The sequence below is a fragment of the Lathyrus oleraceus genome, chromosome 7 (assembly GCF_024323335.1).
Source record: "Lathyrus oleraceus cultivar Zhongwan6 chromosome 7, CAAS_Psat_ZW6_1.0, whole genome shotgun sequence".
Classification (NCBI taxonomy): domain Eukaryota; kingdom Viridiplantae; phylum Streptophyta; class Magnoliopsida; order Fabales; family Fabaceae; genus Lathyrus; species Lathyrus oleraceus.
Genome location: NC_066585.1, coordinates 261,538,964 through 261,555,798, shown reverse-complemented (window position 1 = coordinate 261,555,798; position 16,835 = coordinate 261,538,964). Strand labels below are relative to the sequence as shown.

The window sequence follows — 16,835 nt, the reverse complement described above, 5'->3', positions numbered from 1 at the left end:
ACCTCTCCGTTGGTCTTGGTAAACGATGAGTTTTTCCCATTTCGTCCGTTGACGTATGGTTGTATCCCTCCCAGTCATTCGTTAATGTCTGGTTACCTCTCCGTTGGTCTTGGTAAACGATGAGTTTTTCCCATTTCGTCCGTTGACGTATGGTTGTATCCCTCCCAGTCATTCGTTAATGTCTGGTTACCTCTCCGTTGGTCTTGGTAAACGATGAGTTTTTCCCATTTCGTCCGTTGACGTATGGTTGTATCCCTCCCAGTCATTCGTTAATGTCTGGTTACCTCTCCGTTGGTCTTGGTAAACGATGAGTTTTTCCCATTTCGTCCGTTGACGTATGGTTGTATCCCTCCCAGTCATTCATTAATGTCTGGTTACCTCTCCGTTGGTCTTGATGAACGTCGAGTTTTTCCTAGTTGTCCGTTGGCATCTAGTTGTGATTTCTTTTCCCATTCATCGTCGTTGCGATGTCTGGATGTGGCCGTACCCTGTGAAAACAAAACCAAAAAATATATACCCAGTAATAAATATCAAATCCCAGTTGACGTTTCCATTGGTGGGTCCCTGTATTGTGCAAATTCTACGGTTCTTGGTATTCAATCCCTGTTTACCCTGAAAGTCTGACAGCCGTTGCTATCATCTGTTCAGGTTCCCAGCTGATTGAATAGGGGCAGCTGTAGCACCTCAAATTTGCACCTATCATTATGCATACATTTTCACATTAGGTCATAGCATGTCATGGTCCATTGCATAGCATTGCATTGCCTCTTTTGCCTCAAGTGCAAGCAATCAAGAAATTAGGTCAAACTGATCAGGAGATCAGTCAACCAAGCAAGCAAGCACCTTTTTCATTGAGCCAAGGCCCTAGGGTTTGTCCAACAAGTTCACATGACTTGGGGGTCCATTTGAAGTATTTTGGTCAAGGGTTGAAGGCTTGGAAGTCATCAGTCAATGCACAATCAGTCAGAAACCCTAAAAGTCAACTGTTGGTCAACTGTCCATTTAATCAGTGATTGGATGATTGGAATTGGTTTGTGAGAGTTCATTCATGTCCAAATAGTCATCATACATCATGCCAAACACCATCATGGAAGAATTTGAAGCCAGATCAGAAATTTCCAAAAATGGAAACTGGGCCTGTAACTGAAACTTACCAAAAATGGAAAGATTTGATCCTCAAACTTACATCATGATATAAGCTTCAAATGAATTTTTGCCCAACATGAAAGTTGAAGATCTTGTTCTCCCATTTCCAAAAAGTCCAAGAACTCTCAATTCCCATGTGTGGTTGGCAAGTTATGATCGAATCGATTTCAGAAAATCTTGAACTTCAAAGGGCCATATCTCTCAAACCGTTTGGCCAATTTTGGTGGGGTTTTTTCCTACAAGTCACATTTGATCCCCTCTTTCCAAAAATATAAATTTCATGAGCCAAAACTTCACCAATCAAAATGGCATATTTTGACTTTTCTCATTTAAATGCAAGTTTGACCAAGAGTTGACTTTTTGATATAAACATTTTTTTAACATTTGGCCAATTGGAACAGCTCAGAAATATCATTTAGAATGTGTTTGCAAGCTCATATTATGCAGTACATGAGGCCATTGCTTGGTTGCTTGAATTGTAAGAAAAGTACAATTTCACCATACTTGTCCATACCATCCACCATGCCTTGCCTTGTACTCTCAAAACAGAAAATTAGAAGGCCATTTTGCTGTCAATTGAACATGTTGCAGCTTAAAAAACCAGTAAAACAAGGGCCATACGAACTTGCTTAAAATTTGGAAAATGAAAGGACAAATACAACCATATCCTCCATACCTCCACACCTTGCTTTGTACCATGACAGCAGACCTTATGCAGCAGATTTTCTGTCATTTTTGAACTCCAATAGCAGGCACACAAGCCATATTGGATGGAAAAATCAAGAGAACTTCACTGATGCATTACCACACACCCTTGGCCATTCTTCTAAAAAACCTGTCACAACATCCTGCAGCAAGAAAAAAACCTTGGCAATTGCTCAAAACCATACCCTCTATCCTGTTGCTGTCATGAGTGACACTTAGCAGCCACAAAAACATGGCAACACAGAAAAAAAGAATCACTCATCAAGAAACTGTATTGACCCTGCTATTGGATTTCTCATTTTTCTGTCAAAAACACACCTGTCATGAAAAACCAAGGGCAGCCTCACAAACTATTTTGGCCAAGGCAAATTCATTATGCACCCTCATTCTAAAAAACTCACATTGCTTGGCATTTCCAATTTTTTCTGTCAAGAACCCCTAAGGAACCAAACCTGGCTTTTGCTTAACACCATATCTTCCCTCACTTTCTGTCATGGAGCAGCTAGCCAACATAACCAACTGCAGACAGACTTCACTCATGCACCTTGCTGTTGCCTTCTAGAGCCATCCAAAAAACACATTGCAACATTCAATAGCAGACCAACAAGCCTCATTGATAAAAACTGACCTCACTTGCATTTTGCCAAGAAACTGTAAAAGCTCACAAAGAACAAACCAAAGATCTCCACACTCTCTCAAACATCATCCTGCTTTGCATTTCCAAAAGAGCCTGTCCAAAGCTCCAAGGAACAAAACCAGGCACTGCCATTTCACTTTACCATTTTTCATCATTTTTGAAGCCCTGCCTTACCACTAGTCAAACAGCATCTTAAATCAATATCAACCATCATCAAACCAAGAACAGAACTCATATTGAAAACCCCTTGGATGCATTTCCTTTTTCCTGCCCAAAAGACCACAGAACCAACCATGCCTAGGGCCACAAAGCACTTTAAAAATAGCATACTTTCACCATCATTTCCTGTCATGAGTAACACATTGGGCAGCATTAACCAATAAAGCTTCATTCAAAATCACTTTGGCCAAACCTGTCAAACTCCACACCACAAGAAAACTAGCTTTGCCTAATACCATGCCTTCCATCATTTTCCTGTCATAAAGAAAACCAATAGCAGCTAGTAGCCATCAAGAGGCCACAAACCATTGAACTTCACTCATTCCTCTCAAACTACACTTTTGCATTTTTCAACTTCCTGTCCAAAACCTCCAAAGGACCAAATTTGCTTGGCTTGAAACATCATTAAAACAGCATTTTGGACCTGTGGCAATCATCATTTTCCACCTGAAAATTCCTTTTCCACCACTGCTTTGAAAGAACATTCATCCATGGCCATCCAAGATTGAAGCATCCACAAGTCAAACAACCTTCACCATTCATCATCAAGAAGGCTCTAGGACAGTTATTTCACTTCAATAACACCAAACAACATCAAGAACACAACTGCCCTTCAATTTTTGGTAAATATTCGACCTCCCTCTTTTGTCAAATTGATACATGATTTTAAAAGGTCTTTCAATGCTGAGTGTCATGATGCTTTTCTTTTTGAAAATGGTTGTGTATTCATGAAGATGTGATGAGATGAAGTTTGATGCTCGAAATGTTTCCATTGATTTCTTGTTGTGTAGTTCAAATTAATGAAAACCAATGTTAGGATGTTGTTGTATGTTGTTTGATGATCACAATGGTATAGCCAATTGCAATTTCTGAGCAAGTTTGTGAAATCACGATTTGGGATGCCACTGTTCATGAAACCCTAGCCTTTGAATTTCCCAGATTTTTCCCCCATTTTCGTGCTGCATGGCTTAAACTCATCAACCAATAGAAACATTTCATTTTATGCCCAAAACGACTGTGTTTTGATTAGTGGATTCAAATATTACAAAAATGCCATTCTTGCTTCATTTATTCCATTCTAATTTCACATTTGATATCCCATCTTCCAAAAATCATAAATGCTTCAATTTTAATCCAAATTCAATGGGATTTTTTGTGTTGTGTTCATCATGATCTTTACTTTTTTCTCATTATTTTTCCAGAATTTTTGGATGATTGGTTTTTAAATGTTGCTAGGGTTTGTGACATGTGACCAAATTTTGTACACTTTGCCAAATCAATTGTGAAATGATGAGAATGTATCCAATGGCTCCCAAATTTTTTGTGCTTAAACTAGACACATTCATGGTGATTTTGGTGTAGAGTTTGTGAATTTATCATTTGTGGTTTGTGAGTTATGATTTTTTGAATTAGGGTGTGACAATTTGTGTCACACCATTGATGACCAACTTCATGATTTTCATTACCATTCTTCCTTACATCCAATTGATCCCAAATTTTGCATGAACCTACTCTTGTATGTCTAGTTTACATGTGAATTTTCTTGGAATTATTTGTGGCATTTCCTAATTGTTTGAGATTTTCTCCCCTACCTAGTCAATTGTTGACCTTGTGTGACACTTGTTCCCATTTCATTTGTGAAATTCTCATACTTTATTAGATGGGCATGAAATTTGACATGTGATAACTAGACATCCTCATCTTTGCCATGGTTTTAGTCCCATTCATTTATCATACACCATCTTTGACTTATGATTTTTCTAAGTTGATGCATGTTTGGTTGACTTCATTGAGCATGTTCAAAATTGCTTTGACTTTCTGATTTTCATTGACTGCCTTCCACTTGTCCAAATGGGATGAAATTTGACATGCTTACCATGCTATGTGTTAGGTTTGATCATGATTTATTTGGTGATTTTTGAAAATGTCTAAGTTTGCTTTTGATGCAAGTCTTGCTGATGACTTCTATGAGCTTCTGTTTGCCATGTTTTGACCTAAATGGTTCATGAAATGATGATAGTGATTGATATGGATGTGAACCCAACTGGTTGTGTTTCCTAATTGTTTGAACATGATTTTGGATGCTTGCCCCTTGCTGTTTTGACTTTCTCATTCATTTTTGACCCTAGGCTTGCCCTAGTGGTCCTGCTACTCACTTTTGAGCTTGTGTTTTCAGGTTGACCATCAAATGGCCATTAAGACCATTTCTTTTGATTGCGCTTACTCAAATATCATTGTCTAACATGTTTTGTTTTGTAGGTGGCTTGGCTCACATGCCTTAAGCCTTGTGCCTTGCACATCCATGTGCCTCTAATTGACTGTTGGTGTCTGTTTCTGTTTGTTTTGTTTGAAGTTGCATACTAACATCTGCTTGACTGTCTCAGGTACTTTAGTTGCTTAGTTCCTTGTGAACTTTTGCTTTGCTTTGCTTGTATAAGCAATTTGCATTGAGGTATGTCTCTTTATCTTCATGTAGTCTGGAAGACCTGGCCTGTTACTTGGCCAGGCAGCTGTCTGAAGCCCTCCTTAAGAGGCAATGTTTGTGGATGTTTAACTTTGTCCTTGCATAGAGTCAAAGACCTCCTAAGTGAAGAGGCAATTGGTGGAAGGTAGGGATATGCAATCTATCCCCCACTATTCAGTGTGTCATCTGCTTTGCTCACACCACTGTGTTGATGCATTGCAGATACAAACCCAAGATCTTGTACAATTGTACAGTTGAGTCAGTTTCAAATGTGTAGAAGGGTTCCCACTTTCTGAACCCACACATTCTTGTCTTGAGCTCTCCCAGGCCAGGGATAAGAGCTGTGAAGTCTTATCTTCACTCACCTTTCATCTGCTTCACCTTAGCCCCTCAATGGCAAGGTTAAGAGCACATTCACCCCGTTCCAGAGGTTTGTTTGTTGAGGTTGATATGACCCCTTGACTAAAACCTAACCCTTGTTTGAGCCACTTGTTTGTGTATAGCGTGTGCTATCTGTGCTTGTAGGATTGTTTGACTGGCTTCCTGTGCAAGATAGGATTGTTTGACTTGCTTCCTGTGCAAGATAGGATTGTTTGACTTGCTTCCTGTGCAAGTTAGGATTGTTTGACTTGCTTCCTGTGCAAGTTAGGATTAGTTTAGACTTGCTTCCTGTGCAAGTTAGGTTTTGCTTGGCTTGCTTCCTGTGCAAGTTAAGTGTGTGTGGCTTGCTTCCTGTGTGAGCCATGCTTAGGATAGGTTGGCCCTTGTGCCATTTAGCTAGAAACCTTAACTTAGGGATGATTTGCATGATAACATCTAGGCTCGAGTCGTAGTCTCCCTAGTGTTGTGTCTCCCTCTGTTATCTGGTTAGGCTAGTCCTTTATCCCTCTGTAGGGGAACTACATCGCCCTGATCTTCATACCAGATGAAGTATGTAGGCAGGAGATTGAGCTGATCTCTCCGGGCGCCTTTTTTCTTTTTTTGTGCGTGTTTGGCAACTATTAGGCTCGAGCTCTAGTCTCCCTTTTAGTTTATCCTTTCAACCTTTTGTGTTCCTTTCGACGTCTCAGCGTCTCTTCTTGTGGGTGTGACAACTATTAGGCTCGAGCTCTAGTCTCCCTTTTAGTTTGTTTGTTCATCCTTTTCCCTGCGTAGGGGAACTACATCGCCCTGATCTTCATACTAGATGAAGTATGTAGGCAGGAGATTGAGCTGATCTCTCCGGGCGCCCTTTTTCTTTTTCCACCTTTGTGTCTTGACCACCCTTGTGTGTGTTTAGGTTCGGATGCTGATGTAAGCCCAGTGATTGGCATTCAGGCTCCACGTTTGCCTTCGTGTGTGTGTTTAGGTTCGGATGCTGATGTAAGCCCAGTGATTGGCATTCACGCTCCACGTTTGCCTTTGCCTGTGTTTGTTTGTGCGCGTGTCAGCCGAGCTACGAATGCTCTGATTCTTCTCTCGTCCGAGAAGATACGTATGCATAGGATGCGACATCCTAGCGAGCATGTGTCGTTTCCCCAGTCCGAACTACTTCGACTCTGATGTCTATGCCTGATAGACTAAGTAGGCCCAGGATACGACATCCTGCCGAGTCAGTTTCAGTCAGTTTCTTTTGTCTCTTTCAGCCAGTGTGTGTGAGTTTGAGCAGTGTTTAGCAACCATTTTCCTTCCTATTGTGCGTGGATCCCGTAGAGTACTACGGATGCGTAGGGGTGCTAATACCTTCCCTTCGCATAACCGACTCCCGAACCCATTCTCTTTGGTCGCGAGACCATGTTCTTTCCCAGGTTTACTCTGAGCGTTTCCTTTCCCTCTTTTGGGATAAATAACGCACGGTGGCGGCTCTGTTGTTCTTTCTTTTCCCGCCGGTTTTTCGCGCGATGCGACACTAGGGAGCTGGACTCGAGCCTAGATGTTATCATGCATCATTGCCCTATGTTATGGTTTTTATCCTAACTTGCACAGGCAGCAAGCTAATCCTAAACAGGCAAAGCAATCAAAGCAAACAGTCACAAATAGCACACACTATATCCAAACAGAGGTGGCTCAAACAAGGGTTAGACTGCCAAAGCAAGTCAACTGTATCAGGGTGATGTTAGCTCTTAACCCTGACATTGAGAGTCAGGGTGAAGCCAGATGAAATGGGAGTGAAGATAAGACTTCACAGCTCCTATCCCTGGTCAGGGAGAGCTTCAGACAATGAAGTGTGGGTCCAGGAAGTGGGAACCCTTCTACACTTATGACACCGACTCAACTGTACAACTGTACATGGATCTTGGGTTAGGATCCACAAGGCATCAACATGTAATGTGAGCCAAGGGACGACTCAACAGATTAGCATGAGGTGGACTACACACCTCTTGTGTCTGCCAATTGCCTTAACAAAGGTCTTTACCTGCTTGGGGACAGAAATAAACAAGCACAAACATTGCCTCTTAAGGAGGACTTCAGACAGGTGCCTGGCCAAGTAACAGGCCAGGTCTTCCAGACTACATGGAGACAAGAGATTCTACCTCAATGCTAATGCTTAGCAAGCAAAGCAATGCAAGTTCTTAAAAGAACTTAGCAACTAAGGGTACCTGAAATCAATCAAATATAATCAGCATCCCAATCACAAAGTCAAAACCAACAAGATAAGAATCAACAATGTACAATCAAACAATGCAATGTGCAAAGCACAATCAACTCAAGTGAGCCAAGGCATCCTACAAAATAAACCAAGTTAGTCCATAACAAGTACATAAACCAAACTCAATCAACTTGAATTAATCTCCTTAAAGCAAATGCTTCTTCAACCTGAAAATCACATTCAAACATGAGAAACAAGACCACTAGGGCAAACCTAGGGTCAAAAGGAGGTAAAAAATTAAAACAGCAAGTGAAAAATGATCAAAACCAAGATAAATCAAGTAAGAATAGAATCCAATTGGCCTCACATCAAAACTATGCACCAAATCCATTTCATATACAAAACATGTCAAACTAGGCAAGATTGAAACACATTAGAGCAACCAGAATGATCACAATCAAATCAATATCAAAACAGCTCAATAAATTCCACAAAAATTCAAGCCTAAACAGAACACATTGAATGAGTAGCATATCAAATTTCATGTTATTTGGACAAGTGGAAGTAGGGAAATTAAAATCAGGAAGTCATGGTATGAAAATACAACTTCAAATAAGGCCACAAATCATGTGTCAACTTCAAGCAAATGTAAAACAGTGGAAACAAATGATAAATGAATAGGACCAAAGCTAAAATGAAGTTAAGCATGTTAAGAACCACTCCACAAAATTTCATCTTCATATGATAAGGTATGAGAATTTCACAAGTCATGTAAGTTGATCACCCAAGAAAGATTCACAAATGGCTAAACAGCAAAGAAAATTATCAATCAAATAGGAAATGGATCAACAAATCCTACAAAAAATCATGGTTAAATCTAACATACAGATGTAATCACATGCAAAAATCCAGAGCAAATGACATTCAATAAGCATGGAAACAAAATTCAAGAAGTGGACATAACATAGTGTGACACACATTGTCACACTCAACTTGATCACATCATATCTATCAATCCAGAAACTCAAAATTAACAAACTATACATCAAAATCATCAGGAAAGAGTCAAGAATGTGCATATAAAATTTCAAGCATTTTGGATAAGGCATCATTATTTTATGAATGAAATGGTGAAACATATGTACATAGCATACATGATCAAAGGCATTAGGCAAAGTCAAAAAATCAGCCAGGCACAACTTTTGCTATCATACCTAAAAAAAACTAGAGAGAAATTGGAGATGAACACAAAAATCCTCACTCAAATTGGATCATCCATGAATATTCTATGAATTTTTGAAGATTAGTGATGAAATGAAATATTTATTTAACAATTTAAATGAAATAAATGGCGCCAGTGGCATTTTGGTAAATAAACGGAGCCAGAGGCGAAACGCCCCGTTTCACTAAAGGAGCTGGCATCACGTGACTGGATGGTGACCGCGGGAAACAAGATTCAAACGCGAGGCCAAGGCAAAACAGATCAAAATGTCATCTGGAGAAGAAACAGAACGTGTTCTTCGCGTGTTCTTACCAAAATCCAACATGCACAAATCTCAACCAAATTCAACAATCCTTATACCGTTGGAAAGATCTCACAAAGAACAACACGAATCCGGCCTTAACTAAACCTAATTCATGCTAACCAACTCGAATCGATCAAAAGAACATTTACATGTCAAACTTCAATTCCAGATTTCTCACTCAATTTTCAATGAATATCAATTCTACAAGCTGCATGTTACTCTATGAACTTAGATCTACACAAGCCATATCATGATTTTAGCAATTGTTGAAATCAAAATCTAACCTTATGATGATGCAGTTGGTGATTTCGCGCGTTTCAAAGTCCAAAAGCTGAAAACAGATAATGCTTGATGATGCAGAAGATGAATGGAAGAGTTCTTTCAGTTCAAAACAGCTCCAGATTGTAGAATCTTCAAACTGCCATGAATGTTCTTGGATGCAACAGTTCCAATTCCTCAATGCTTTGGCCAAGGTTCTGATCAACAGTTCTTCACAAGGTTCTGCAGAAGAGAGATCACACACGAAACAGCAAAAAGAATGAAGCAATTCAATGGAAAATGGTGAAAAAGTGTGAAGAAGTTTGAAGAAAATTGAGAGGTTTTTGGATGAAAAGTTTGTTAGATCTGAGAAATGAAATGTCATTATCATTTTCTGTTATGATTATGGTCTTATACCATGTCTTAATCCAAGTGTTAATCACAATTAGGCAAATTGGAAATGAATTAGCAAAATGAGGTTTATGCATAATTGGCCAAAATGCCCTTTTCTAATTCAGCCAATGCAACAGTACAAAACCAGTTCAAGCAAGTCCTATTTGATGTTCATGATGTGTTGGAAAAGGTTTTGTATGCAAATGCCTTGTATTTTGGAAATTGACCTTTTTTCCCACCAATTTTCAAAATGAACACTTGAAAAATGGCCTTTTTATGTGAAAATTTTCAATGAAATGTGATGATGCATCATGATAGTACACATCAAATGTGGTTTGCTCAAAGAAAGATCACCCAATTTGGCCATTCCATTCAAAAGTTATGCCACTTTGAATTTCAACATTTTCTGAAAATGATTTGATCACAATTTGCCAACCACACATGAGAAATTCATGTTCTTGGACTTTTTAGAAAGGTGAGAGCAAGATCTACAACTTTCCTGTTGAACAAAATTTCATTTGAAACATTTTTGGACACGTAATTTTGAGGAGAAAAACTTTCCATTTTTGGCAATTTTCAATTACAAGTCACTTTCTATTTTTGGAAAGTTTCCATCTGACTTTATTTTCTTCATTCTTGATGTTTGAAATGTCAAATGAAACTTGTTTAGACATGAATGAAGTGTCTCTAACCCTCTCCCACCTCCAAATCCATCAGTTCAGGCACATTTGACCACAGTTGACTTTTCTGACTGATAGATGAATCTGGCTATGCACTGATCAAGTTGAGCTTCAAACTCCTGATGCCATGGCTCAATGATGAAACCCTAGCTTCCATAAGCTCAAAATAATCATATGATGACCCCCATGTCCATTGAAAACCCCATCTCCTTGCTAAGTCCTGATTGGCCCAATACAACTGATTAGGGTTGACCAGTGGCCAAAACCCTAATCTTAAGGAATATGATCAAGCATAAGGAATCTCTTGGTGATGACAAGACCATGATGATGATGATGTACCATTTCAACCAAGATAAAGCTCAATCTTCTTGACAACCAAGAAACCCTAATTTGAATCACACACCCTCAGATGATTAGTGATTCATCCAATGAAACCCTAGTTTTGCATCTTAACCTCTTATCTTCTGACCAAGACCTAGGAGGATGATTTGCTCAATGTAGCCATATGATATGCAACATGCTAATGACTAATGACCTAAGAAATGCAATGCAATATGTTAAGCTAGTCCCAAGAGAGGAGGGCAAATTTTGAGGTGTTACACCTACAACAAGTAAAGTCTTGGTTTGGGAAATGCTTTTCTATGAAGGACCTAGGTGAAGCAGCCTATATATTAGGAATCAGAATCTATAGAGATAGATCACAAAAACTGCTTGGCCTAAGTCAGAGTACGTACATAGACAAAGTGCTGAGACGCTTTAACATGCATGATTCCAAGAAAGGATTCATACCTATGCAACATGGCCTGTGTCTATCAAAAACACAATCCCCTTCAACTAAGGAAGAAAGGGATCGCATGAATAAGATTCCATATGCATCTACAATAGGATTTATCATGTATTCCATCTTATGTACTCGACCAGATGTCTCGTATGCTTTAAGTGCAACGAGTAGGTACCAATCTGATCCTGGTGATGCCCATTGGGTAGTTGTCAAGAATATCCTTAAGTACTTGAGAAGGACTAAGGACTCATTCTTGATATATGGAGGTCAGGAAGAGTTGGCTGTAATTGGATACACCGATGCCAACTTCCAGACAGATAAGGATGACTTTAAATCACAATCTGGTTATGTGTTTTGCTTAAACGGTGGCGCTGTGAGCTGGAAAAGTTCAAAGCAAGATACATTTGTTGATTCTACAACCGAGGCCGAGTATATTGATGCCTCAAGTGCAACAAAGGAAGCTGTTTGGATCAAAAAGTTCATTAGTGAACTTGACATAGTTCCTAGCATTGTGGATCCCATTGGTCTCTATTGTGATAACAATGGTGCTATCGCACAAGCTAAGGAGCCTAGATCACACCAACAATCCAAACACATACTTAGGCGTTATCACCTCATTCGAGAGATAATAGATAAAGGAGATGTGAAAATATGTAGAGTACCTACACTTGATAATATTGCTGACCCACTGACAAAGCCTCTTGCGCAACAGAAGCATGATGGCCATACTAGTTCTATGGGCATTAGGGATATGCCTGATTGGCTCTAGTGCTAGTGGGAGATTGTTGGTGTAAGCCCTAGAGGCCAATACTTTTGGTACTTGTATCGAATTATTTATTAATAATAAAAGGCATTTTTCTTTATTATGTTTGTTTAATAAAGTCCCTGGAATGGATAGTCCGTTTAATGTATCAAGTATGACTTAATCATGAGATCACATTAAACATAAGGACACTATTCTTAAAGTATCCATAGTCGAGCTTTATTGTGAAGTGGGATAACATTAAAGCATAGAGACTATTATGTTTGTAGACTAATGATCACATCTCATGGATCATGGATAAAAAGTTATCAAGTCTTAAACATAGGTATGAATATTAAGAGTAATATTTATACTGGATTAACCCGCTATGAGAATACTATATAGAAAGTTATGGAAAGTGTCATAAGTTATTCTCATGGTGATAATGGTGTATACCACTCTTCGACCTGAAACCACTATGGACCCTAGATGTAAAGTCAAGTGCTTTATTGCTAATCAAACGTTGTCCGTAACTGGATAACCATAAAGACAGTTGATGGGTACTCCACGAAGCATGCTGAGGGACATGAGTGACCTAGATGGAATTTGCCCATCTTGCGTAACAGGATAAATGTCTATGGGCCCAATATTGAACTGGACAAGGATGACACGGTTTATACCTTATGTTCAATATAGACATAAGGGCAAAAAGGTAATTATACACATAATTATTATCACAGAAGGATTTGTCAGATCACATGACATTTTCGTGTCTTGGGTAGCATTGATGTGTTGCTAGATACCACTCACTATTTATTATGTTAAATACGTGATTTAATATAATTGTCAACGTCGCGAAAACCTACAGGGTCACACACAAAGGACGGATTGATGAGAAATAGAGTAACTAAGGAACACCGTAAGGTACGATGCACTTAAGTGGAATACGAAATATGGTAAGGTACCACACGCTTAAGTGATTTTGGGTATATTATAAGATATGGGCCAAAATACACTTAAGTGGGCTTTTTAGCTTGAAGCCCACACAAGTGGTTCTATAAATAGAACCCTTGGGTAGAAGCATTGTTACTCTTGCATTCCGTTTCTCTCTCTCAATCAATCAAAGCCTTCATTCGTAGCAGCTAGCACTGAGATTGAAGGAATCCGTTCGTGTGGACTGAGTAGAGACGTTGTCATCGTTCAACGTTCATGATTGCCACAAGAGGTAACGATTCTATCACTGATCATGCCCATTCGTAAGGATCACTGAATGGAGAAATTTTTTAAATTCCGTTGCGCCTTGGACCGCAATTCTCCTTCAATAGTAACATAAAGGCTTATGATTAGCCATTTCTTCAGCTGACCCATCCTCCTCTTCAGTTACCTCTATAATTATATCATATTATAATGACATCACAAATATCATATTGCATATAATATCCAAATCATCCTCCAATCCTAAGTCAAATTCATTACTCGCCATCTCTTCGTCTTCACCGACGAAGGTCTTTAGTTATTCTTCCATCACTGGTGACAGTGGGGGAAATAACCTCTACTTGACACGGTTTCTTGCTGCTTGTCCATCAACCGTAGCTTGAACACTACTATTCTTACTTGTGTTCCCTGCTTCGAAGGTAGATTTTTATATTTCTCTGATGCCTACTCCACAAACTTCGATTCATGGGATTACTCCCCATGTATTTCTTAGAAATATACAAGTATTTATTGGATTATCCCCCATGGGTTTTTCCTTCAATCGTGGTTTTTGCTTATTAGAAAATTTGAGCCTCTCATCCTTTAATGCATTTTGAACAAGGTCCATATAAAGCACACATTGATAAATCTTATGAACTAGGAAGTTATGAAATTTACAAAAACACTTTTTCTTTCTCTGCTATAATGGCAATGTCTTAAGCTCTTTAGGGATTACAATTTGACCATCAGAGACTATGAGATCTAAAATTTCGTCACACTTAATTACATCAAATGTATAAGTTTTGGTGACAAATTTCTCATTTTTTGGTTCGATAGGGATTTTCCCATTTGAAGGTTTTAGTAATTTTCATACATAGGGAGGTCCTGGCTTTAATTCTGCTACATTGACCCCATTTTCCTTGACAAAATCATTGTCCGTGTCAGATAAGTTTTTTATTTCATCTATCTCGACATAGGCTACTTTTTTCCTTATTATGATACTTACTCGACCTGACCTTTTCAGCTTTCAAACGTTCGACCTGTCAAACTCTATCTGCTAATTGGGCCATGTCTCTTAAATACTGGGTGCCAAAGTTTTTCCCGATGGAATAATCAAGACCCCTGTCATACCCCGATTTTGGTCTTGAATTTTTTATGTTTTTATTTTTGTTTAGCATGCTTGGCCTAACCTTACTTTGGTTTTATATGAGGATTGGTCTTGGTCCAAAGTCATGGTGTTGTTCATGTGATTGTTAATACACATATGGTCTTGGTCATCCAAACAACCAACCTTCTTGTGTCACAAGCCAATTGCCAATCATGCCACTTGATTCATGAATATCCCTTTCAAATCCTAATCTTATGCCCTCAGTTCATGGCCTTGTTAACACATACTACCAGTCAAGTCATGTTCTTTTCAAAGTCAAGCATTCAAGTCATAAAATAAACCAATGGTAAAACCAAATTTCAAATCATTTTTCAAACCATTTCAATTCATTTCACATCATTCTAAACCATCACATTTGGTTTTACATAAAAAGGTACAAGTCTTGACAATTTTGACCAATTGTTGACTTTGGTCAACAGTTGACTTTTTGGTCAACATTGACCAAAGTCACCCAAAATCCAAAAACCCTAAAATTTCACCATAACCATTTATTCAATGTCCATTTACAAAGAAACTACAAAGAAAATTGAATTTTGACCATTTTGTTGACTTTAGTCAACAGTTGACTTTTTGGTCAACTTTGACCAAAGTTAACCTTCCCATTTTTGACCCTCTTAAACCTAATCTAATCCATTTTAGCCTTGATTCACCATCCAAGAGTCTTGTGTGATGAGTTTGACTTTGTATCTTCTTGGCCAAGTAACTTATCTTATGTTAACCTCATGTGCAACTTGTCTTGAATTGTCATTTTGGCTTGGCCAACCATTAGTTATGCATTGCTAAGCAAGGTCCTGCAACTACTACAACCAAGCATTACAACCACACTAGATATTGCACTTGCATTGGCCAAGGATGTTTGAGTTTGGTCGTGACTGCACATGGATAACATCCTGTCATTAAATTTCTACAGCAGCCATGATTTTGCCACCAAGTAGCAGCAACAGCCTGCAAAACCAGTTGATACATTGCCATAAACAGAAACAAGGAAATGATGCATCATCATATTCCATCATCCAAAGGCATGAGCTAATGGATAAAGCTTACCTTGATCATGACTACATGGCCTGTGGTTTTGACCCATCCAACTGGTATTAAATCTGTAATCATAAGCACCATTCTCCATTATAAACATATGTCATCAACCTTGTTCGCCTTGCCACACTATACCCACACTTTGTTCTATTAAATCATCTAATCTTACAGGCGGGTCATGCCCTGTGAAGAATGATTCTACTTTTGAAAGAACAGTAAACACAAGTAAATTAGTTGAGGCCTGTAGAACTGTTGATCCACTTAAAGAGTGTTGCAGACCTGTTTGTCGGCCTGCAATTATGGATGCAGCGCTTCAGATTTCTGGCCGACAAATGATGATAAATAATGACAATATGGCTGGGGAAATGAATCACACTGATTATCTAAATGATTGCAAAGGTGTTGTTTATTCTTATCTTTCCAAACAACTATCATCGGAGGTTGCAAATAAAGCATTCCGGATACTATCTGCCTGCAAAGTCAACAAAGTTTATCCTTTGACTTTTAAGGAGCCTTCAGATGTAATTGCTGTATGTAAGAATGTAGTTGCTCCTAGTCCTACCTGCTGCAGTTCATTAAATACATATATTGCAGAGACACAACAAAAAATATTAATTACCAATAAACAAGCTATAATATGTGCAACACAATTTGGATCGATGTTACGTGGAGGTGGGGTGATGAAAAATGTTTATGAGCTTTGTGATGTCGATTTGAAAGATTTCAGCATACAAGCATTTGGAGTACAAGATGCAGAATGTCTACTCCGAAGCTTGCCGGGAGATGTGATATTTGACAATTCATCTGGTGTTAGTTTTACATGTGATTTAAGTGACAATATTGCTGCACCCTGGCCCTCATCATCTTCATTTACATCTCTATCATTCTGTGCACCTGAGATGTCATTACCAGCATTACCAATTTCACAGTCATTGAAAAACATTGGTTGTAATTCTGCTGGAGTGGGTTTCCTTGTTATATTTACATTTTTTGTCAGTATTGTTGTACTGATATTTTAGGGTTTTGAAGTGTGTCACGAAGGCATTTCAAAGTGTCTGGCATGGGTTTTGCATGTATATTTTTTAATGGCCTCATTGTCATGTATCCAATTTGCGGGAACTTAACATCTTTGAACTGGAACTATGCCTTGTATCGCCCCAAAACGTCATAACGGTAGTGATAGCAGGCCCTGCAACAATCCTTAACAAAATCAAACTCAACCTCTAAATCCTGTATGCATGATAATTTAAAGAAAATGGATAATGATTCCAATACCACTAGCCATATTACAGATGCCGTAGAAAGGTCGAGTCCCATTGTA

At 38.7% G+C, this 16,835-nt stretch overlaps 1 protein-coding gene across 1 annotated transcript; it reads left to right on the top strand.

Annotated features, from left to right (window-relative positions):
- Window positions 1–15,397: 15,397 nt before the first annotated feature.
- Window positions 15,398–16,548, top strand: LOC127103325 (uncharacterized GPI-anchored protein At1g61900). The gene is made up of 2 exons (XM_051040590.1): window positions 15,398–15,551; window positions 15,593–16,548. Exons 1-2 carry the CDS (start codon window positions 15,398–15,400, stop codon window positions 16,531–16,533), a joined length of 1,095 nt encoding a protein of 364 aa, XP_050896547.1. The 3' UTR covers window positions 16,534–16,548.
- Window positions 16,549–16,835: the final 287 nt, after the last annotated feature.

Bases quoted from the DNA above. Each gene is read 5' to 3' on its own strand.
- LOC127103325 (XM_051040590.1), top strand. From the start codon at position 15,398: ATGATTTTGCCACCAAGTAGCAGCAACAGCCTGCAAAACCAGTTGATA. The intron at 15,552-15,592 runs GTTTTGACCCAT...TGTAATCATAAG, and splicing joins TCATGACTACATGGCCTGTG to CACCATTCTCCATTATAAAC.